Source organism: Halichondria panicea, chromosome 9, assembly GCF_963675165.1.
Source record: "Halichondria panicea chromosome 9, odHalPani1.1, whole genome shotgun sequence".
Taxonomy (NCBI): domain Eukaryota; kingdom Metazoa; phylum Porifera; class Demospongiae; order Suberitida; family Halichondriidae; genus Halichondria; species Halichondria panicea.
In genome coordinates this window covers 4,861,307-4,883,044 of record NC_087385.1, presented here as the reverse complement: position 1 = coordinate 4,883,044, position 21,738 = coordinate 4,861,307, and the positions used below count along the sequence as shown (strand labels likewise).

At 45.1% G+C, this 21,738-nt stretch overlaps 3 protein-coding genes across 4 annotated transcripts in view; 2 read left to right on the top strand and 1 right to left on the bottom strand.

The window, feature by feature from the left end:
* Positions 1 to 70: 70 nt before the first annotated feature.
* LOC135341359 (probable ubiquitin carboxyl-terminal hydrolase FAF-X) lies at positions 71 to 21,738 on the bottom strand. Of its 2 annotated transcripts, none has more exons than XM_064537881.1 (62): positions 21,635 to 21,738; positions 21,155 to 21,317; positions 20,723 to 20,945; positions 20,382 to 20,494; positions 20,188 to 20,300; positions 19,986 to 20,031; positions 19,870 to 19,929; positions 19,697 to 19,812; positions 19,395 to 19,461; positions 18,961 to 19,059; positions 18,605 to 18,727; positions 18,465 to 18,548; positions 17,883 to 18,239; positions 17,632 to 17,739; positions 17,384 to 17,503; positions 17,034 to 17,184; positions 16,732 to 16,819; positions 16,608 to 16,659; positions 16,473 to 16,544; positions 16,159 to 16,262; positions 15,843 to 16,053; positions 15,570 to 15,695; positions 15,286 to 15,383; positions 15,009 to 15,140; positions 14,684 to 14,792; positions 10,175 to 10,315; positions 9,697 to 9,817; positions 9,456 to 9,586; positions 9,177 to 9,331; positions 8,622 to 8,850; positions 8,370 to 8,492; positions 8,194 to 8,256; positions 8,010 to 8,116; positions 7,826 to 7,934; positions 7,437 to 7,583; positions 6,926 to 7,072; positions 6,657 to 6,720; positions 6,443 to 6,592; positions 6,011 to 6,264; positions 5,702 to 5,859; positions 5,396 to 5,569; positions 5,087 to 5,228; positions 4,861 to 4,946; positions 4,708 to 4,802; positions 4,410 to 4,572; positions 4,171 to 4,252; positions 4,049 to 4,113; positions 3,901 to 3,983; positions 3,317 to 3,498; positions 3,160 to 3,248; positions 2,848 to 2,989; positions 2,611 to 2,707; positions 2,163 to 2,302; positions 1,726 to 1,899; positions 1,496 to 1,590; positions 1,354 to 1,432; positions 1,241 to 1,300; positions 1,081 to 1,189; positions 912 to 1,020; positions 766 to 859; positions 567 to 710; positions 71 to 462 (listed from the first exon to the last, which is right to left on the bottom strand). In XM_064537881.1, the coding sequence occupies exons 2-62, from the start codon at positions 21,290 to 21,292 to the stop codon at positions 238 to 240; spliced, it is 7,638 nt and encodes a 2,545-aa protein (XP_064393951.1). In that variant the 5' UTR covers positions 21,293 to 21,317; positions 21,635 to 21,738; the 3' UTR covers positions 71 to 237. The 2 variants fall into 2 exon arrangements, with proteins under 2 accessions (XP_064393951.1, XP_064393950.1); XM_064537880.1 differs by having other exon boundaries at positions 21,561 to 21,715.
* LOC135341395 (ankyrin repeat and IBR domain-containing protein 1-like) lies at positions 10,971 to 12,618 on the top strand. Its single transcript, XM_064537932.1, has 2 exons — positions 10,971 to 11,460; positions 11,530 to 12,618. Exons 1-2 carry the CDS (start codon positions 11,389 to 11,391, stop codon positions 12,481 to 12,483), a joined length of 1,026 nt encoding a protein of 341 aa, XP_064394002.1. The 5' UTR covers positions 10,971 to 11,388; the 3' UTR covers positions 12,484 to 12,618.
* LOC135341371 (endoplasmic reticulum mannosyl-oligosaccharide 1,2-alpha-mannosidase-like) overlaps positions 16,467 to 21,738 on the top strand; it is a 35,979-nt gene continuing 30,707 nt past the window's right edge. The window contains exon 1 of the mRNA XM_064537901.1: positions 16,467 to 16,470. The gene's annotated coding sequence lies outside the window, so the exon portion shown is untranslated. The remainder of the gene's footprint in view (positions 16,471 to 21,738) is intronic.

The window sequence follows — 21,738 nt, the reverse complement described above, 5'->3', positions numbered from 1 at the left end:
AGGGGCTGGTATGCGGTTTTGTGGGCATGTGCAATGGTGCAGGTTACATTGTATACAACAAAGATAACTCTGAAAGTAAAATGACAATTTATTAAATCCTGTGTGTTAAATATTTCAAGCACAGTAAATATTAGTGCAGTCAAACAACCCTGCATATACATGTACCACACAGCACCATTACAACAATCAGGACTTCTACAAAGATAAAAGACACAAAACTATTATTACTAAATATTTCTAGTCAGTCTCTTGCAGTTGCTGAGAGCTAGTGTTCTCGTCAGTTACATTCACTTCGTCAATGGTGTCCAAGAGCGGTGGAGACGGGGGTCGCTCGGGTTCGTTCTCATGGTCACCACCATGCTCTGTCCCATGGGTCTCGGCAGCCTCAGCTGGCATCCCAGCATCCGGGTCACCTCCGGGTACAATCTCCTGCTCTTCCTCACGGCTCTCAGCTGGGGGCTCCTGGAAATGCATGGGGATAGTGAAATGCAGTTTTATGTTGAGTTGTAGAATTCTTTTTTGTTGTTGTAATGATGGCTTCTATATTATTTTGCTAGTTGACTTACTGGTAGAGGGAACAGCTCCTTTGCTCTCTTGAGTGTTAGCTTAGCACTGTTGGAGCGCTCTAGGAAATAACCATTGGACGCTTCGTTGGACTGGGCAGGTGGAGACCAACTGGAGTAGCTGTACCCAGTGCCAGTGTACGGCCTCTGCGAAGGAAACAGCTGGTGTTGGAATTGGTGCTTAGAGTACTAGTAATCTTACCCTGTCCATTTCCGTCTGCAGCCAAACTAACGCCATGCTCCACACTTGCTTTAGGTAGCTGTCCTCGTTTAATATCTTCTGTAACTGGTGACATCTGGAGGAAAAACAATATAAGTGTCATTTTGAAACCCAAAGCACACAGTTACCTATTGCACATGTGAATTAGAAATTTGATACAAAGATAGGCTTTCTTCTGGTAGTGGTTTTGTCCGTGTTGGATGACTGCAATGAGCCCGTCAGAGTGGTGTGTGAACCCTGGGGGGGGGGGGGGACAAACACACTCGAGTTACTGATGACAACCTACTCAGTTGGTACCTTTGAGGGAGGTTAAAAGACGATGGTGCTGCCAAGTGTCTGACAATGTGAGTATGTAAGTGAAGAGGTCAAAGTACGGCCTCAGGTCAAAGGCTTGGACCTGGTTAACCTGAAAAGAAGAATACATAATCATTGTGGAGGTTTTGACCATTGCTCTTACCTCAGCCAGTAACTCATTGATGACCACAACAGAGAAGGACCAGTTTTCCCAGCAACAGAACTGAGAGGAATGGAGAGTTAATCGAGTGAGTACACAACAAACCAGCTACTTACTGCTAAGAATCTGACTGTTTCATCCATAGAGCAGCTATCTTCAATTAGTTTCTTGACAAAAGTTGTTGATTGTGATGAACTGCGAGTGAACATGACAATGACAGTCAGGCACACAACAGGCTAATATAAGTGGGGTACTCACTTTGTTGTTCTCTCATAGAGCCAGTGCTGTAAGTCGTTGGCAAGAGGCAGACACAACTCAGGGTCAGCATAGGGATTGGGCAAAGGCTCCTTGTCCTGGGCACCAAAGAATAACTATAGTTACCCAGAACATGTTTGTCATACGACCAGGCTAAATGTTGTGGCTAATAGTTGAATGCAGTATGCATATATAGCTGTACATTACACGAATAACGCAACTTTCCCACCCACCTGCTGTAATCCCTTCTGTAGTCCAGTGACATCACAGCAGCGTACCAGGATGCTGACTACAGCGTAGAGCTTGCTTAGATCTGTGTAGGGGGACCTCATGGGAGGACCAGGACCCTCGTCCAATGCCACCGCTATGAACAGGGACGGGACACCCAAACGCAGCAACTGTTTCCTCTGTAGGGAGGGGGGGGGTGTGACTGGTATAAAACAGATACATACAGCTCCTAGAGACAGTTCTGTCCCTGCGAGATTGGTAACAACACAATCGTACACTTACTATTGTACGTGTAGTTGCCATTGCGGCACAAAATTGGCACAAATTAGCTCCAAAAGTGCATAGAATAGTACTCAAGGAATTCACACAGTCTCATTGCTATATCAAAGGAATCAAAAAAACTACCAGTCTATAGACGGTACTCTGTTGAGCCCTAACTCACTTCAAATGACCCCTTGCTGGCATAGTTGAGGAAGACTTGGAAATACTGCTGTAAATGTCTGCTGTGATCTGAGACCTCCTTCTTGAGCAGCTGCAACAGACCGTTGAGTGCTATCTCACTAAACACAGTCTGAGATTTCTCTGTACAAAAGGAGATATGACATTGTCATAAACTAATGTCCCAGACTCCATTATTAAATGGCCACACTTGATTGGTTGGCAATTGATTGGCTGTTGATTCAATGGCAGGAAATTTCCAAGAGCAAATTTTAGGGGGGGGGGGAATGTTGATACCATGTTTAAATTCCAAGAGGGGGTAAACTAAATCCAAAAGCCCCCCCTAATTTTTTCTCCTGAAATTAACCCTGGCTGGGGTATGGTGTGTGTGTGTGTGTGTGTGTGTGTGTGTGTGTGTGTGTGTGTGTGTGTGTGTGTGTGTGTGTGTGTACCTATTCCATTGTGAGTGGTAACCTCCACTTCAATCTTAGGGTCTTTGTTGGTTACCCAGCACAGGAAGGTGAGCAGCTTGGCAAATACATTCCTTATCTGTACAAAGTTAAAAATTACCAACAAATTCATGAAAACAAAATTAATGGCTAGGGGATATTACATACTGAAAAAACAAAGAATAGCAGGGGATGCCTCAACTGTACACAGCTGTACTACAGGCAGCTGTGGAGACTCACCTCAACGGAGGGGCACTCGAGGAGGTACTCACAGAACCTGCCTTTGTGCTGTAGGAACACAGTGTCCACAAACCAATGGCGAATGTTCATACTGTACATGAGGTACGGCTGGATGGCCTCGTACCAGTCAGACGCTGGACCTCTGCAGGGGGTGGTGTGGGGTGGGGAATAATAATAGTTGACATGCACAAATACAATGGGACGTACTGTACATGTATCTGAGCTGGAATGCAGATATAATACTGTATACATAACAGTGTGTAGGACCACCCTCCAAAAGTCGGCTCAATTTACCGAAAAACTTGGACTAACCTCAACGTCTTCTTTGTATGGAATCCACAATGAAACAGGAAGGTTGTTGCCAGCTGTACACACCTCAACCCAAGGGACTCCAACTCAGCCTGTACACGTGGTACAAAAACAAATGTTTCAATGCTGATTCATACAGTAAATGGATTTGGTTGCTCACAGTTTTGGAGGGGTCTTGTTCCAGTTGAGCTCTGATGTAGTTATAGTTTAGATTGAGCAGCTGCTTCATGAAGTGGAAGTATGAGTAGTTGAAATGTCCCTTGTTGTGATTGAACTCCATGTTCTGTTTCTGCACCAGCTGCTGGATGGGCCCAGGCAGGGGACTCATCTTCTCTAGACACTCTGTTAAAGGAATAATAGAGACTAAATTTCAATATCTCACATTGAAACACATCCACCCACCCACCCCCACCCATGCACAAAGTGTAGGCAGGCTACCGTATAGCAGGTATATTTCGAAGGTATAAACTTTTGCGGAATAACCGTTAGAAAGGTTTTTGCGTATTTAATTTTCGTGGAAGAGCAGCCTTTATAGGCAGCATGCATGCATGCAATATTAAATTCGTAAGTATAATGTTCGCAGTACATGCTTAATCAGCAAAAACTGCGAACATTTATACCCTCGAAATATACCCGCTATATGGTATGGTATATGTGCGTACAGAGAGTGTATGTACATGTACAAGAGTAGATAAGATCCTTGTACGATTAGGGCTACCGCAGACAAGTACTGCCACCCCTCACCATCAAATGCACTCTCTTGGTCCAGTCTATCATAGAACAGTAAGTAGGCACTCCACCATCTCTTCTGACGGCGATAGTGAGTCCTGTGATGGGGGGGGGGGGGGGGGGTAGTGAGCAACTGTCATCATTGTACATGTACAACACTCACTTCTTTAGGACATGGTCATAGACCTCTCCTGTGTAGTCACCACCAAATGCCTGAGCCTTGAACTCCTACACAGCAGGTAATAATAATGAATGGCGTGAAAGGTTTAGAAATTCTGTACTAACCTCTTCATCTTCTATTTTTGCTTCAGTGACATCTCCATCATCAAACTTGAACCACTTGGGGGTGTTGGAGCCGGGTGGTTTCCTGCAAACCAGCAATGTAAGATACAGGAAGCAAGCTAACAGCTATTATACATGTATCTGAGCACCATCTACAGTGGCATATTGACTGCATACACAAAACCCAGCCTTTAGGGATCCTCTCAGAGCCAGTTATTCACAAATCCTGGAGGATGGCCTACCTGACTTGAATGAAAGAGTAGTAGTGTCCCCCGCTGGCCTGTCCACTGTGGACCACGATCCCCTTGAGTCGGTACTTAGTGCTCACACCATCACCTGGCTCGTCTCCAGGCGTATTGCTGGGCTTGTCCCCACTGTCCATATTTCCACTGGAGACGCCCTCTCCTGGAGAGTGTGTGAAGAAGAGGGGGGGTAATGTTAGCACATAGTTAATACATGTACAGGTCTATCAAATTGTACACAAAACATGAGCCTCTCTGATACATGTAACAATGGCTTCCACTGTCGATATTAACTCACCACCCTCTGTCTTGGCCAGGGTAGCAGCTGTGTACGGAGCCATGTCAAACTCTCTGGGGAACTCAAAGTAGTCGTTGAACTTGACAGCTGTCTCCCTGCAAGAGGACACACCCATTCACACACACCATAAAGGGAGGGGGTGGGGTCACTCACCTTTCCCAATCATAATCAAATCTCTTCAGTTGGATGACCAGCACTTTGGGCAGCTTCTTGATACACAGTCTCTTGACAGTGTCAACCTAACAGATGCATTTGAAATAAGTACTGATAATGTCTATATTATTACAGTACACAGGCTCTACGCTGGGTGCTACATGGAATGCTTTGAACAGTTACAATACAGTACGTGTAAGCTCTGTTCTAGCCAGTACATACATACCTTCTTGTCACACTTCTCACAGTGGTAGGCATTGGCCCCTTCCAAAAGGTCACCCTTCACGAAGGCATCGAGGGACTCAAACAAGTGTTGCTGATTGCGAATCTCCACATTGAGAGCTGTAAAAGGCTCCTCACGAGAATATCTGAGGGAGATATGAAAGATGAAAATCGTCATAATAGTTCTTAGCAGAAGAATCATTTCATTAGGGGTAAATATTTAAGAAAGGTCATAGGGGGCACGCTTCACTGTCTGGTAAAGGATCCCTAGTCAGGTAATGATCATTACACATGCAATTGTCTTATCTCTCACCTGTGTGGACAGCCCTTGCAGATCTTCTGGTCAGCATAGGACCCTCCGAGGACGTGAGAGACCCGGGCAGGGGATCCGTACGACTTGAAACCCTCGTCTAGACTGTCCACCAGACAATTGAAGAACTCAAAAGCATCGTGTTGCTCACGAAGATTCACACGATCTCCCCACAATCTGAGGGGAAATACACAGCAAGCTTGAAAAGACCACTTTCTAAATTAAGTAAGTTAAACCCAACAAAAGGTTCAATGTAGATACATGTACAGTGTACATTGTAGCTATGCCATGCAACACGGGTCAACACACCTGAAGTCTCTCCAAAAGCCTTTGGGTACATGGAACTGCAGCCTGCTCTCCATTAGGTGACCAAAGATAGACTGCAGCTGAGTGAACACCATCTTGTGTGTGTCTTTACGGTCAGCGTCACTGGGGGAGGGCAGCGGCGGGTCGTCTGGTGCATCCAACTTGTGGGAGGGGGGAGCAGTATTGATTAAAGAATTCCAACCTTCTTATAACCAACTAATTGCTACTGAAATCAATCACATATCATATTCCAAATAATCTTTAGGCGTACGTTATACAAGTGTACTGCCCTAGTCAACCTCCTTCACTCACTTCATCCTTGTTCTTCCTGTTGGCTTCCTTCTCCTTATCTTGTCTCTCTGCCTTCTCATCAATCTCACGTAGGAACAAGGCCGCCTCCCCCACACCCAGCACCTCGTTACGTACTGGTGATATCATGAACAGCTGCTGGAGGACGGCGTTCATGTAGCAGGTGGCTCCGGCATTCTTGAGTCCTACGAATCCTCGGCCAGGACGAGGCCCAACGTGTGGCAGGTACTCCCACTCCACCAGCGGGAGTTCACTGCCTGTGAGGGGTAATCAGAGCAGGGGGTGTGGTGCAGTAAAACAATGTGCCTGAATATACTGGCATCATTCTACCAATTATAACTAGCTGCCCTTAGATAGTGTTACAATAAATATATAGGTACAAGTAATTACATGTACGGTAAGGTTAGGGTAGTAATACAAAGAGACAAAATGTACCAGAATAGAACAACTGAGTGAGCAGTTCCTGGAGTGTTATGATGTTCTCCTTGGAGCCGACACACAGAGCATTGATCAGCTTGAAGGTTGACAGTGTGCAGTCAGTGGTAGTGCAAACAGCCACGGCAGAGCTGATGTACTGCGCCTTGTCTGTGAGAGGGAAAGAGCCGGTAGTCACATGACAGTCAGGTGATAGTCATATAGTCGGCCTCACCTGGGTTGGTTCTTGCTTCTCTTACCAGTCGAGAGGCAGGAAACAGAAAGTCCAGCACAAGTTTCTGTACAGAAAACAGACCAATCAAAACAAGCCTAGCTCAGTGTCGGGGTTAATTAACACTTGTTGGATTGATGACCCTTTACCAGATACATGGTTGGAAACCGGTAAAGGGTGGTCACTAACAAAAAACAACCAACCAACCCTGAGGGACTGGAAGCCTATCTGTGCACGCATACATGTAAATATTCATTAGATATGTCGTGTACCTTGATGAATTGTTGCCCATCTGGATGACTGCCTATCTGGTAGCGCTCGCTGACACTGCGGAAAGCCAGTAGCTCCACTGTCAGACTGAGGTGTCCGTCCAATAGGGAGCTCTCCACGGGACACTGGCCTGACTCAAGTGTGGTCTCCTAGTGTGTGGGGAGGAGGCGGGGTAATGAATGGCCATACATGTAACTAAAGTTTAGAAGGTCCAATTTCGAAGTATTCTGTAGCCTAAGAGAGGTCCAATCACATGGTATTCTTAGACCAGAGAACCCTTTCGGGTCCAAAATCATTTCCCCTAACACGCTTTTTTTGCTGCAAATGGCCTGCCGAAATTTTGTGAGATAGTCACACTATACATCATATTAGAAAGAGCTACAGAGTAAATGCCTTTAAAATACCTTTGAAATAGGACACAAGTTATGTTATTATACACCTACATGTATTAGAAAGAGCCACAGAATGACACATTGACAAGTATGATGTTATACCCCCCCCCTGTGCACTTACCCTGACTTTGAGGAGCCACTTCAGCTCAGTCTCGAGGAGTTTGTCCACCCCCTGAATGGAGATGGTTGCGTGGTTGGCATGGTTGAGCAGTCGAGCGAGGAGACGGAAATACTCTCCTGACGTGTTAGCATGCTCCTTTGCCAGACCCTGTGGAGAGTGGGGTGAGGTGTGGGGTAAGGGGCAGGGTGAGGGGTGGGGTGAGGTGAGGGGTGGGGTAAGGGGTGGGGTGATGGGTGGGGTAAGGAGTGGGGTGAGATAAGGAGACTACTACATGTGTAGGCACACTGTAACTATGCCGCTTAAGAGTAAATAGTGCGAAAAATTAAAGATTCCCAAGTTTAATAGCTATACTCTACATACAAACACAATCAAACGGTAGGCACATGTACCTCAATGGTGGAGAAGAGGTTAGAGATGAATGAAATTAGAAGTGCAGTGTTAGTGTTGCACTTGGTGACAATGTAGTAGAACTGGTCAGCTGCACACACTCGAATCAACCTGTGGTGGCATTCATGTACATACATTGTTACCATCAGTTCCATTGTATTGTGACAATACGTTCGCTGATCTCACCTGTTTCTGGTTAAAAGAAGGATGTCTTGAACAAACTGCCTCCAGTCGACTGAGTTCTGGAGTGTCTCCAAGATGGTGGGAGAGATGGCCATACAGTAACACAGCACCTGTAGTCAATGCATCATGGTAATGTAACAGTTGTCATGACAGAACTACAGGATCAATGTTCACACTGCAGCTGTACCTCTAAACAGTCTCTAGACAAGAAGGTATCGTCAGTGTCCAGAGTCCTACCAGACGAGTTGAACTGCACAAAACAGAAACACATACATCAATAGGTTTTCAACTCCACAACGCCCCTGACTTGGAGTACTTCTCTAATTATCACCAGCACGACTGTAGACGTGTACAGGGACTAACCTTGACAAAGGTCTCGTGTATGTTGCTAGGGTCGGCAATGAGGGCCAGGTTACCACAGCCAGCTGCCCAGCTCAGCATCTGTAGAGCCTTCACCACACTCAGGTCAGGCAGGGGGTCCACCAGCTGTGTAATAGCATTAGTGACCATAATAACTTCATGTACGTAAACTGGTAAAGGTCACTTGCACCTACAAGTATTCGCTGAGGGCTAGCTCTTCAAACACAACTAAAAGTTACACCAACGGAGGCTGACCTTTTTAAAGTAGTCCTTAGCCAGACTCATGGAGGTGGACTTGAGCTTCACCTCAGAGGCAGGTATGATCTGCTCGAGGGCACTCTGTAGCTGAGTGACAGCTGACCTCCGCTCAGTTGTGACAGACTGAGGGTCCTTCTTCATGGTGTAGACCACTTGCATGATGCAGGCATAGGCTGAGGACACCAGGAGCAGCTTGAGCATCTTCATCATGCATAGGAACGCAGAGCTGTGGGGGGGGGGGGTGAAGGATATTGAACCAACCAGATGCAAGGTGCTATACATGTGATCAAGAGTTCATTGCAAGAGTTCATTGATGTGATGTAATTGCATGGATAGAGGATTAACACAACATTTCATCTGGAGTGGTATATTCAGGACAGCCCATCTTTAAAACACACAAGCACAACCTATTACAGTGGGGCAACCCAACTAGCTACTAGATGGTTTGATTAGTCGTTCGCCCTATACCCAATAAAGCTGCACAGATGCTAGCTAGTACACTGCAAACACACACACGGAACTCAGAGCATGTCACTGACACCATGCACACACCGTTTCATAGATGTGTCAGCCTCAGAGAGGAAGTTCTTGTCTACTAGTAGAGCAAGCAGTAGCTTAAGTCCCCCGCACTGGACAAAGTGGGCCTGGAACTCAGCACCCTCCATCTCACGGAAGTCCGCAGATGGCATCATCAGAGTGTGGCAAGCCTGGGGGGTCAATTGGTTAACAGATACTCAAGGTATAAAGTAGCTCTGTATAATTTTATAAGCTCAAGGTGTAGCTAGCTGTTACTAAGGAGAACTAAGGGCAGGGTCATGACAGAAGACTTACCTCCAGTCGGTAGAGAGTGGTAGCTGGACTGGTAGTGACAACGTACTTCCTCATGGCAGTGAAAGGGGCCTCCCCCTCCAGCTGGGCACTCGTACGGCAGTGGTCCAATGTCTCATTCCAGAGATGGAGTCCTGGGGAACGAGTGGCTAGTAAAACTGCAAACTAAATGCATTTATATCAGGAGTACATATGGAGAGCCATAATACTACAATATCAGGCATACTGAATTTGAAAATGTTACCGGTGGGTAGCAGTTTGAGGAGGCTCCGAACGTTGTCTCTGAGACTGAGGTGTTTGTGTAGCACGGCAAAGTCACAAACAGTGAGCAGGAACTTGATGTAGGAAGCATCACTGGAGATCAGCTGTGTGGGTGTGTGTGTGTGTGTTGGGGGGTGTGTGTGTGTGTGTGTGTGTGTGGGGGGGGGGGGTGGGGGTAAACAAGGTGAACAGATGGGACTGGGAGTTGAACAACAATGACTCATGCGCCTATAATTATATTGGCAGTTACAGATTGCTTTGGCTACCAGTACACTACATACATGGTGTGAATAGTATAGTATACAACGATGCTGAAAGAGCTGACACCTAAAGAGATCACGTGACTACCATATAGAAGTCATTATAACACTTAAGCTTACAGTCAGCCTCCTACATGTACAAAAAGATAGTCTTGTCTAAAAAATGACCAACTCTTCACAATTTCCTCCCACTCCACTCACCACTGAGGGTAGCATCTTCTCCATCTCGACGTTGGGTCCGTCATGGCCGCTGGGGGAGCCCTCACTCGAGTCCTCACTGTTGTCAGACGAGTTCATACTTGTCTCACTCACATTTGTGAACAGCAGCTTGGCAGTGATCACCTGCACATAGGGTTAGAATGTTGTCTTGTGGTGCACAATGTTCTGTTGCTGCACTAAGGCAGGCCACACAGACAGCTGAACTCAATTACCCATATATATACATGTACCCATCATCACTCAGACTCTCCTGGAAATCCCACACTGTTTGTTACTAGGAATTCAGGTCTGCCGGGGATATACCCGGAAAATCCCACATAACTAATGTTGCGTTCTCTTCTAGTGTGGATTATAAGAAATCCGAAAGGAACTGACTTATGTCAGACCATAACCAAAATGCTCTGTCATTTTAGTTTCTTGTTCTGCCGTGACTGTCGCAAGGCCCGACTAATGAGGAAAGTCTAGGGTCTGATGCCCTGAGACACGGCATTTGATAAATCTACAATGCATTATTATTTTATAGCTCATTGACGTTCATTCTGATAAACGTGATCGTGTCCAATCTCCTCTGGGTCATTACATTGTCATTACACTGCAGGTCATTACATTGTGGCCAGAGGAGGTTGGACACGATCACGTGCACCACTTTTTTTGTTGAGCTGGCACAAAAATTGACAATGAGTTCTATGTAAACTTCTAGCTGATGTTGCACGGTAATTAGAGACTGAAGGCAAACTTTATGTGCCTCTCTGGCTTTTTTTGGTATAAAACTCAACCCGATCCCCACCGATCCCCTCTATTCTGGCGAGTTATCAGTGCATACAGTGTTTACTAGATTCTTGCCAGCCAGTACAATGCAAGCTGCATACAGCACCGCTGAACTATACTCTACCCTATAGTCTAGCTAATCTTGGTCCAGCCAGACAACAGACACAGCTAGTCCGGTGTTACAAGTCGGCAAAGCAAGAGTATCCATAACTTTTTTATTACAGTTATTCGGTATCTATGGTAACGTGAGCAGAGACCTTAGGAATGTCACATGATTGATGACGCGTGGCCAACCTCCTCTGCATTGTGGCAGCCCAGAGCTAAACTGACCGGTTATTCAGGTTCTTGGGTCGGTAGTAAACATAATTCCTGGTTGTACACACAAAGTGAAAACAGCAACAAGCAGCCTACACTCAAAACTCAAAGCAATGTTCCAGCTTTATGTGAAAGGGATAGAAGGAAAGACCTACACAGTCAACTTGGAAGGAGGGAACCCTCTGGTAAGAAAAAATGTAGCAAACAATTGCAGCAAACTACTAACCTAACATAATTATCGTTCTTTCCTACAGCAACATAAAGTGGGTGACGTTAAGAAACAAGTCAAAGCCAAGACAGGCATCGATCCAGACAGTCAGAGGCTCATCTACGGAGGCCAACAAATGGAAGACGAGAAGAAGCTCTGTGAATATCCAACCATTGGCAATGGAGCAACTCTCTACCTTGTTTTGCGACTTCTTGGAGGAGCATATTGTCAAAGTTCTCTACGCCATATTGACCAGAAACTACCTCGCAGCAACGATCCTTGTATGATCACATTCGAATACGATTGTCCTGAATATCCAGTGTTTTTGATGCCGTGTGGGCACTCTATGTCTCCAGATGGTTTGATGGACTACTGCTGGAATGAGATCTCATCGTGCAAGCCAGAAATACGATGCCCGGAAATACGATGCCCACTTTGCAACCAGGAGTGGCCTATAGAAGTGATCAGCAAGTACGGCTGTGCAACAGACACTGAGATACACCAGCTTGAGAATGGGCTGTCAAGAAACTTCTGCTTGAGTGATCCGAATATCCTTGAGTGCCCTATCTGCACCAGCTTCTGCGAACGAAGAGATACGACCAATTTGTGTGTTCAATGCATTGTTTGCACGAAAAAGAAAGGTAAATATTGCTACTTTTGCTGGGAGTGTCTTGGAGAATGGAAGAATAACCTGGGTGCTGACACCTGTGGAAATGCCACCTGCGGAGATCCAGTGCTTCTGAGGCAACTTGCAACTGCTCCTATGATTACACCACTGGGATTGAATGTGCAATGCCCAAAGATTAGAGCTTGCCCAAACTGTGGCACTCTCATTGATCATACCTCGGGTTGTAAGCACATGACATGTACGAATTGCAATCAAAGCTTCTGCTTTGTGTGTCTACGTATGAAATCGAACGGAAGTTCGTCTTGTGGTAGCTACAGCACACCATGTGCACCTGCTCCAAGGCAAACAAGAATTCCACAACGTAGCAAGTAGCAAACTATGCTAACTCTTGAACTGAAGGCAGTTAAGAAACTGTCAGTAAATTTATCATTACATGTCCGTATGTAAGTATACATAATTGTACACACATTTAAACTTGTGCCCAAAAAATTATTGTTGATTGTCAAATCACAGTTAGTACATTCTTAATAATTACAATCAAAAAGTACATTCACAGTAACCGTATATGTTCCTAGTAGAAATTGTCCGGGTAAAATTGTAGTGCACGTAAATAATTAGAACGGTATGCAGCTGCATGCGAGCTAGCTATGTTTAATAGTATACAGTGTGCGACTGAACAGTTGTACTAGCTACATTAGCTAATTCTTGAGCTATCAACTCTTGCTAATTATAAAGCTACGTTGCTTGGAATTTAACTCAACTTTTCAAGGTATTGTTCGGAAATTCAGAACAAAATTAAAGCACCAGAGTGTGTGTCCACTGTATTAGAATAACAAAAATTGCCTAGAAAAGTGTCCGATAAATTAGAAGATATATGATAGCAGTTTGTAGTCCCACGGTTACACACTTGTGCAATCCAACAGATTCGGTACGGAGTTTTGCAGAATCTCAGCAAAAGTGTTGATAGGGTTGAGATTTCCTTATAGTGAATAGTAAGTAATGTAAAGGGTCTTACGTGTACCCTGAACTATTTTTGTTGATTTTGCTAGGTAATTGTCCACAAAAATTGTAAAGATGCAATCCTAGGAGTACGTGTAAGTGTCTGTACCACCAATGGGATGTCATACAGTAGATACATAGTTTCAGGAGCAAATGAGTACATGTAGATCTACTTGTGGAAATTGCTCCTGACAGTTCTTTGGCAAATTCTACCATGTCTTTCCAATCACATCACAATACAATAATATGCTGTGTTAATCGTGCGCGATGCAATAAAGAACTTTCCCTTGGGAAACCCACTAAAAGCCAGTTCTGCATGATTAACACAGCCCATAGTTGGAATAACAGTACTAAGTGCCATGAAATCTTATTATGGCGATAAACCTACTGAGCCCGAGGGCAAGGTGGTTTACGTAGCCATAAATCTCTGGTAACCATAGTATATATCATACATGTATGTGATTGGCTGTACGTTGCGCATTTACTGCTCTACCATGATAACTCAAAATAAAACTATCAGAAAGTAAAAAGAAAGCATCGTGGAAAAGCTTGCTCTGTCAATAGCTAGGTACAGTACAATGTACTTACAGGTACGTACTGTAGATCTAGTTCGACGCTGTACTGAGGCTTCTTGGAGGTACATCTATTGACCACTGCATCGACCCGAAACTACCCCGCAACAAAGAGCCTTGCATGATTGCATTCGAAAACGATTCTCCTGACTACCCCCTCTTTGTGATGCCTTGTAGACACCCTTCGAAATCGAAAGTGTGAAATACACTGTCCAGCTTGCAACCAAGAATGAACAATGGATGCAAGTATGGCTGTGTTGAAGAGGGTGAAAAGAAGCAGCTAGAGATTGGGCTCTGTTGTCTATTTGATCCTAATGTGCTTGACTGCCCAAGTTGTACCAGTTTCTGTGAAAGAAAAGACTCAGCATATCAATGTGTTGTATGCACCAAGAAAAAAGCCAAAAGTGATTGTTTTTGTTGGCAGTGTCTTAAAGAGTGGAAAAACGGGCCCAGTGATGAGAAATGCGGAAATTCCGCCTGTGGAGATCTAGAAACACTCCAACAGCTGGCAAAGGCTCCAATGGTTAATCCTATATCTGTAGAATGCCCTAGCCTAAGGGTCATGCCCAAACTGTAGGTCCCTAGTATCAGGATGCAAACACATGCAGTGCACGGCATGCTCTCATGAATTTTGCTTTGTGTGTTTGCGTTCTAAAATAAGCGAAAAGTGGTCATGCGGAAAATACAACACCCCATGTACACCAGCTCCGAGGCAGACAAGAATTGAAACACGAAGGAAATAACTAAAAACTGTAAAAACTGTATACAAGTAAGATTCGTAAATTTAGTTTTGGTGAATAGCTATTTTACACACTACATTTTAATTATGTAAATTCTCGTGCACATGTACAATAATTATGTCCTGTGAAATTGTTATTGAAATGTACGTGTGCAAAAAGTGACTATCACTGACAGTTATGAGTGTCCATGATGAGACTTATTTGTAGAGTCATGTGACATCAAAATATCATACGACCATCCACAAAGATACACCCACTCACCATTCTGTCCCTGAGTGGCACGCTAGCAACCAATCGCTTGTCCTCGTTCTGTCGAAGCAGCTCGTTGCCGACCGAGAGCTCCAAGTGGTTGTTACCAGACAGCTTGAGTCTAGAGATGGGAGGTATAATCATGTAGGTAGGTAGAGTGCTCAGGCAAGGCTCTCTTTGGAGGCATTACATGTATGTGCATGTACACGGGTACAGTATTGTCTGAAAGCTACACATAACACAGTCACCTCTCCATACATGTACATGTACATGTACGCTTGTGTACATTACCTAAAGGTCACTCTCTCCAACAAAACAAGTTAATTACGACACTCACTTTTGCATGATGTGTCTCCTGACTTGGGCCAAGCTCGCGTTGGCCTGGGTCCACAACTCAAAGTCCTCTGGTGGCTGCCCGTGATGAGAGAGGTAACGAACGATGACAGTCATCGGCCGACCCCAAGCAGCTCTGCAACAAGTGACAAAATGATTAAAGATTGTCTCAGCAATACATGTACATCGAGTCTGAAGATGCATGCATAGCTAATATATGTAGTACACTTGTAAGAACACACTCAGGGAGTATTGCCTGAGGGCATGCCAAGGGCACGTACTTTCCGTGAGGGGGGATTCCCCTCTCCTCACTGTACTCCTCGTCACAGTCCAGTATGTATTCCTTGAGCAGCGCGAGACACCGGACCAGCTTGTTCACCTGGATGAGCAGGGGAGAGGGACAGATGACAACGTACTGTATTAGTTGAACCTACTGTAGATCTCCATGTACACTAAAATCACATGCACATGCACATACACACACACACATCTACATGTACTGTATCATATCACTCAGAGGACACGAGGGAATATCAAACCCCACCCACAAGCCACTCCCAGCTACCTCGGTGTTGTAACCCTGCTGGACCTCCTGTGGCTCCTGCTCTATCTCCCCTGGCTGGTACTGCTGCAGTCCTTCGTAGATCCTTTGTAGTCTCATCATGCACACCTTGATAAACTCAAGATGAACCTGTACGACATACATGTAATTATGCACGTACATGTAGGTCAGCTTTCATAAGCAATTGTACATGTAGGCAGTTTACATTCCAAAGGTATGTACAGTACACTGAATGTGATGATTACTACACACACCTACTAACATTACCGTGGTTACCTGGTTGCTCTGTAGCTTGGTGCTGAGGTTGGTGTACACATCCTTGAGCAGCTCAATGGGTTTGTGCACTATTGCCTCAGGGGAGACCAACACACTCTTCCAAAGGTACTCGAGTCCAACCAGATCCACGTTCTCTGTCACAAAGCCACGCCTCCAAGCCACTAGCCGACGTTCGTTGATGTTCACCATCCGAAAGAAGCGATCGAAACACCTACAGAAATGTGTATAACCAGCTAGAACATTTCCTAATTCTACATGCTACATGTACTCTAAATTAAACGAGAGGTACAGAAAAGCCAGTGTACTTCGTAGTCACCTGAACCCGTTCTCTGTGAGGTGCTGCGGGGGAATCTTGTGTACATTCTCAGTGAATATCCTCTTGGCAGTCTCGGGCTCTATGTCCGGCTCATCTGAAACCAACTGAAGAGAGGAGGGCAGAGTAGTGAGTAGTGAGTAGTAGTGTAGCTACTTGTACCTCTCACAAGTTGAGGCATCGTGTAAGAATGTACTGTTACAGTAACGTGTAGGGACTGACCATATCTAAGAATACATACGTACAGCTGTACAAAGCTACTTGTAAGCATGCAGCTATCCTACATGTATGTAGACGCTCCAGCTGCTAGCACTGACCTTTGCAAACCACCTGAAACATGCCTCTCTGTCTGAGGGGAAGGCGGGGCGATCAGCAAGGCTCTCCCACACCTGCACCAGAGCACATGAGATTAAAGAGACTGTATGCGTACATGTAGACAAGTAAGAACGTACCATTAAAGCTTGCTGATGTCCCAACCAGAGCTGTCCATCCTTCAGAGAGAACCTGATTTTGTAAGAGAAAGAGAGAGATCAACTATGAATGGCAGCTGCAATAGGTACATGTGTATTGACTGACCTGACAAAGTCTAATCTGCTCTGCAGCTGGTTGAAGTGGTTGAACCGGCCATCCAAACAGAGGGTCTCTGGGTCCAGGTCAGGATTGACTGTAGGAGGCACAAGAACACAGTTGATGGGGAATATTAGCATACACATTGTATAATTATAAGGTTCACAACGATACAAACAAACTTTAAAAGTACAGTACTTGTAACAGAAACACATACATAAAACGATTAAGCACAAACAACCTTTGGCCATGATCAAAGAGCATACATTTGGCAATAACTACTATTGCAGGAGTTAGATTGTACAACACACCTTCCAAGAGTTTCCGCACGCTCTGCATGTACGTCTCCAGGTTGCTACAGATGTGTGAGAGCAGGTGGTAGTTGGTGTCCAGATGAGAGATGATCTCGTTGCGATAGTAGAACTGAGTGGAGCGATGGTGAGGTGTGTAGTTCACCGGGGACTGTGTGCGTGGAGCGAGGGGGGAGTGGGGTAAAGAGAGTACACAATATGAGACAAACACACGGTACATGCATGCTCATACATTCTTGAATAATTAATGAATGAGTTCAATTTATTCCCAATCTAATATAGCGTATGGTTTTTTGCTGAATAAAGTTGCAGGCCACTGTAACATCGCTACAGCTCAACAAGTATCGCACCTCGAGATAGAGCATACATATCTCCTTCATCTGCTTGAGTGCTGGAATGACCCACTTCTCGTTGCTCCTCAGCTCCTCCATGCACCACTGGAGCCACTGCAGCTTCTGGGACTCTCTCTCCTATGTGGGGGGTAAGGATGGGGGTAAACAGAGTACATTCAATATCTACAGCAACGGCTACTGTACATATCTGGTAAGGATCGTCACTCAGTTTTGGGATTAGCTACATGTAGGAGACTGTTACTAACCTGAGAGCACGAGTAGTCCAAGATCTTGATGTGAGCATTGAGGGCATGATCCATGGTATCCGTGGGACAGTCCTCCCTCCGAGCCAGGTTCCACAATAGATTCAATACCTACAGGAGAGAGTGGGGGAGAGAGTGGGTGATAAAGGAGGGAAACAGTGGGAGGTGTACACATGTACACAATACCAATGGAAACAGTGCACATATCATGCATATTACACTTGTATTGCACACACATCACAAGTGTCACATACCTTGGTTGCCATGACTCCCTCCTTATCATCCTCAGCCAGGTGTCTGATAAATTCGAGCAGTTCGTCACATTGCTTCTTGCTGGCACCCACCCAACTCCGCTGGAAGCATCCAAAAAGGTGATCCAGCTGCTCTGGTGAAAAGTCCCAGGCTAGTTTGACCAAGAGGTCATGAACGTTCTTTACAATAATCTCGTGCTTCCCGTCCTGACAAGACCATATCATGTCCAAGTCCTCCATTCCCAACACTTTCTCTTTGATACAAAACCTCACTATGCGGTCCAGCTTCTCCACGTACTGTGTCTGATGCAGGTTGTCACGAAACACAACCACCAGCACGTTGTTCTCTTTGATCCACGCCTGCACGATATGGGGGGGGGGGGGTCCAAGCTTGAATAGCATTGAATCACATCAACATAAGAATAGAGTTGTACTCTGAAACCACACTAGGAATAATGGTCAGACAGCAGTGGCTTCATTGGTACACAAACAGCACACAGGTAAGGGAAACCCACCTCAACATGTACGCACACACAAACACACCCACACACACACACACACACACCCACACACCCACACACTCACGGCTAGTTTGTCTGCCTGCAGCTGGTCGTCATCCTGGGACTTGAAGTGAGGGTGGTATGTCACACTAGGCACTATCTTGTTGATCTGGAGGGGTTGTCATAAAAAACAGGAAATTGAAAACGAAATTGATTTAGACACACCTCATTCAGTGCATTCATTTTGCCACTGAAGGAAGCGATTTGCAGCAGTCTGAGGATCATCTTGAGTCGGAATGTCTCTATGTCCTCTCTGGCTGGGATACGCCGACACAAGTGACGAAGGGACTGGGCGGGGTTTAGATGATCATGTGACACTAAATGCATTCATACAGATTTGAGGGGAAATTACACTAACAGCATGGGCAGCAGATACTGTACATGTTGCTTAGCCTCGTTCGCAAGCCTTCCTTTTCTTGCTAATTCAGTCTAGCTAGCTAGCTGTTTATAATTGTGGTAAAGAACAGAAAAAGGAAGAGCCTATGTGGAGGCTGCATGTTGGTCCCATTGTCAGTAGTTACCTTCATAATGGAGGAGAAGGTGTCACTCTTCGCCTCACTAGTGGACTCCTTCTTGAGTGCCTCATCACTCAGTTCCTTGAGGAACGAGATCACTTTGTCCTGCAGTGGGAGAGAGGGAGGGAGGGAGGGAGAGAGGGAGGGAGAGAGGGAGGGAGGGAGAGAGGGAGGGAGAGAGGGAGGGAGGGAGGGAGGGAGGTGTGGAGAGAGTTGAATGGACTACAACTGTATAGGTATTGTTCTTACATAGCCTACTTATGAACTCAAAGCACTTACCCTACGTGCACGCTTTACAATGGATATAAACAAGGTGTCTGAAAATTTAACGAATATCTCTACCCAATACATTTTTCAATCGAATGCTATTACATGTAACATAGTCGCTCATGCATGAGGTATCAGTGGGGGATCTACAAGAGCTGTGTAACAAGACTCACCACAACAGGGACAAGGAAGGTTTGGAACACACGCTCGGAAATGTAGTCAGCACAGTAGCCCATAGGTCTGCAGGTACGCACACACACACACACACACACACACAGAATGTACAAAGGTAGTAGATGGTTCTATAAGTATAGGTTCAAAGGTATGAAAATGACCAGCCCTATCCTGATGTGGTCAATAATTAAATTATGTACACATAGTAGAGCAAAACGTCACAGAAACTATCTACATGTGTTGTATCTCTATCTATACACAGCCAAGCAATAGCTATATATTGCAATGTATGAGGACTCACTTGATGAGTGCGGCCACGAGAGGTACTGTCAGATTATCTCCCTTCACTATCCTATCATGGAGGGTCTGAAATCCTCCAGATTTACCAAAGTAGTTGAGCATGTCCAGCAGCCAGCCCTAAATTTGAGAATATATAGAAATGATTTCTACTGTACGTACAGCCTATATACGTACATAAACTTTGATGTTCTTTCCCTCCACTGGAAAAGCAAACAGTTTCTCTACATCGGTTCCCTAGGGAATGGAGACAAAGCAGTAATGAATGGAGTGCATGGTTAATCAATAATTACCTTAGGGCAAGTGTCTGGAAGCATGTTGCAGTTGAATAGCTGCCACCTACACAAGATGATTCACATGTACGTATGATACAGAATAAAATTGCAGTGTGTGTGACTGAAGTATGGGTATAGTATAACCAGAAGCCAGAACGGAATGCTAGTAGTATCTTGAGAAGGAAATACACATAATATAAATACTGGATGAATTTCTCACTTTGAGTTTGGATTGAGGGCTGTTCCGAGGAGCTCCAGCAGGACAAACCAGTCCTGGTCTAGTTTGGTAGTACAAAGTTCAACTAGCAACTTGGTGTTGTTGTAAATGTCCCTCTATATAAGGAGAACCAACTCACAATACCAGTACTAACATGATCATGTTAATGAGTATATGTAACTACATGCTAGACTGACCTGTATATCGGGTTTCCACGTGGAGACAGCTTCGTCCGTGAGAATCCGTACAAAAGAAGTGGACAGGCCATCTCTGAAGAACCTCTGGCAAGGTTCAGAGTTCACATCTCGGCCTGCAAAGGTTGTTAGGAACATTCAATAAAGCATGCATCTATTACAGGGAAAGTACCCACATGGTATGCAGTGTGACCTACTCATCCGTCAATTCACATCACTTTCTGTACACCACAATTAAACAGAAACTTCAATACACCTCCTCCTTTACATTACGGACACAGAGAGCTTTTCCCTCCCCTCCCCTCCCCTCCCCTCCCCGGGCACACACAAAGAAATCAACACACCTTCTCTGCACATGACTATTGAGAACTTGAGCAGTTTCTCCAGCTCATCTCCTGGACGTACGGGTACCACCCACTTCGGTCTGTTGAGCTGCTCGTCGAGGGAGGTCAGAACTTTGACAGGGAACTCTTGACCCGAGTAGTTCTCCTCACTGGGGGGCTCAGGGGCAGGGGTGTGACCCTCATAGGACGGAGGGTCCTCCAGTGGAGGTGGTTCATTGTTATTCTGGGGAAAGGGATGAACACACATTAGCATGATGGAGCCATTTAATAATCAAAATCTGATTCAGCAAAAATGCTAATCATGCTGCTATGTCATTGCCTGAGTCAGCAGATGTGTCACTTTATGGTTCTAAATTCAATGATTAATGATTTAGCAGAAATGTTGTCAAACTATGCCACGTACTGAAACCACTGAAACCACTCAATGCTTACCGAACTCTCTAGATCCTGACAGTCAGGCTGATTGGTCTGATTATCAGGGGCCAGCCCCTCATCCCCCACTCCTGAATCAGTGCTCATCACAGGGAGTGGTCCCACATCATGTGACTTATCCTCTGATTCAGACGACATGTCACTGGACTTCTATCCGATTTTTCTACAGAGGAATATAATTATTGTAAATCGAACAAACGGCACACCGCCAAGACATTCCATTCATGCGTTCATTTTATCGACAGTAAATAATCTAGCTACTATATCATACGGTGTGTTATACACAGTGACCAATCGTATAACAGTAGTACTAGAGCTCATTGGCTTGGTGGGGGCATTGGCTTGGTGGGGTAGCTCTCATCCCACTATCTTAGTTTACATACAGCTCAGATAACAATATCTGCACCTGGATATCTTTCAGGAACACTGTACCAGCTCTGATTTTGACTTATAACCTTGCTCTACACTGTAGATATGTACCTAGTAGTAGGAATAAGCTGTAGTAGGCATAATCAACTCAAGTTATCCGGCCATTTTCCAAAGAGCATCATGTGCCTACGGTGTGTTTCATGTGACATGAGCTC

What these genes read in the sequence shown, in the direction of transcription:
- LOC135341395 (XM_064537932.1), top strand. Translation starts at nt 11,389, where the DNA reads ATGTTCCAGCTTTATGTGAAAGGGATAGAAGGAAAGACCTACACAGTC. An exon ending in TGGAAGGAGGGAACCCTCTG is followed by an intron (nt 11,461 to 11,529) that starts GTAAGAAAAAAT and finishes TCTTTCCTACAG; the next exon opens with CAACATAAAGTGGGTGACGT.
- LOC135341359 (XM_064537881.1), bottom strand. Translation starts at nt 21,292, where the DNA reads ATGTCGTCTGAATCAGAGGATAAGTCACATGATGTGGGACCACTCCCT. An exon ending in TGCAAGGGCTGTCCACACAG is followed by an intron (nt 5,229 to 5,395) that starts GTGAGAGATAAG and finishes TATCTCCCTCAG; the next exon opens with ATATTCTCGTGAGGAGCCTT. An exon ending in TCGAGTGCCCCTCCGTTGAG is followed by an intron (nt 2,708 to 2,847) that starts GTGAGTCTCCAC and finishes AACTTTGTACAG; the next exon opens with ATAAGGAATGTATTTGCCAA.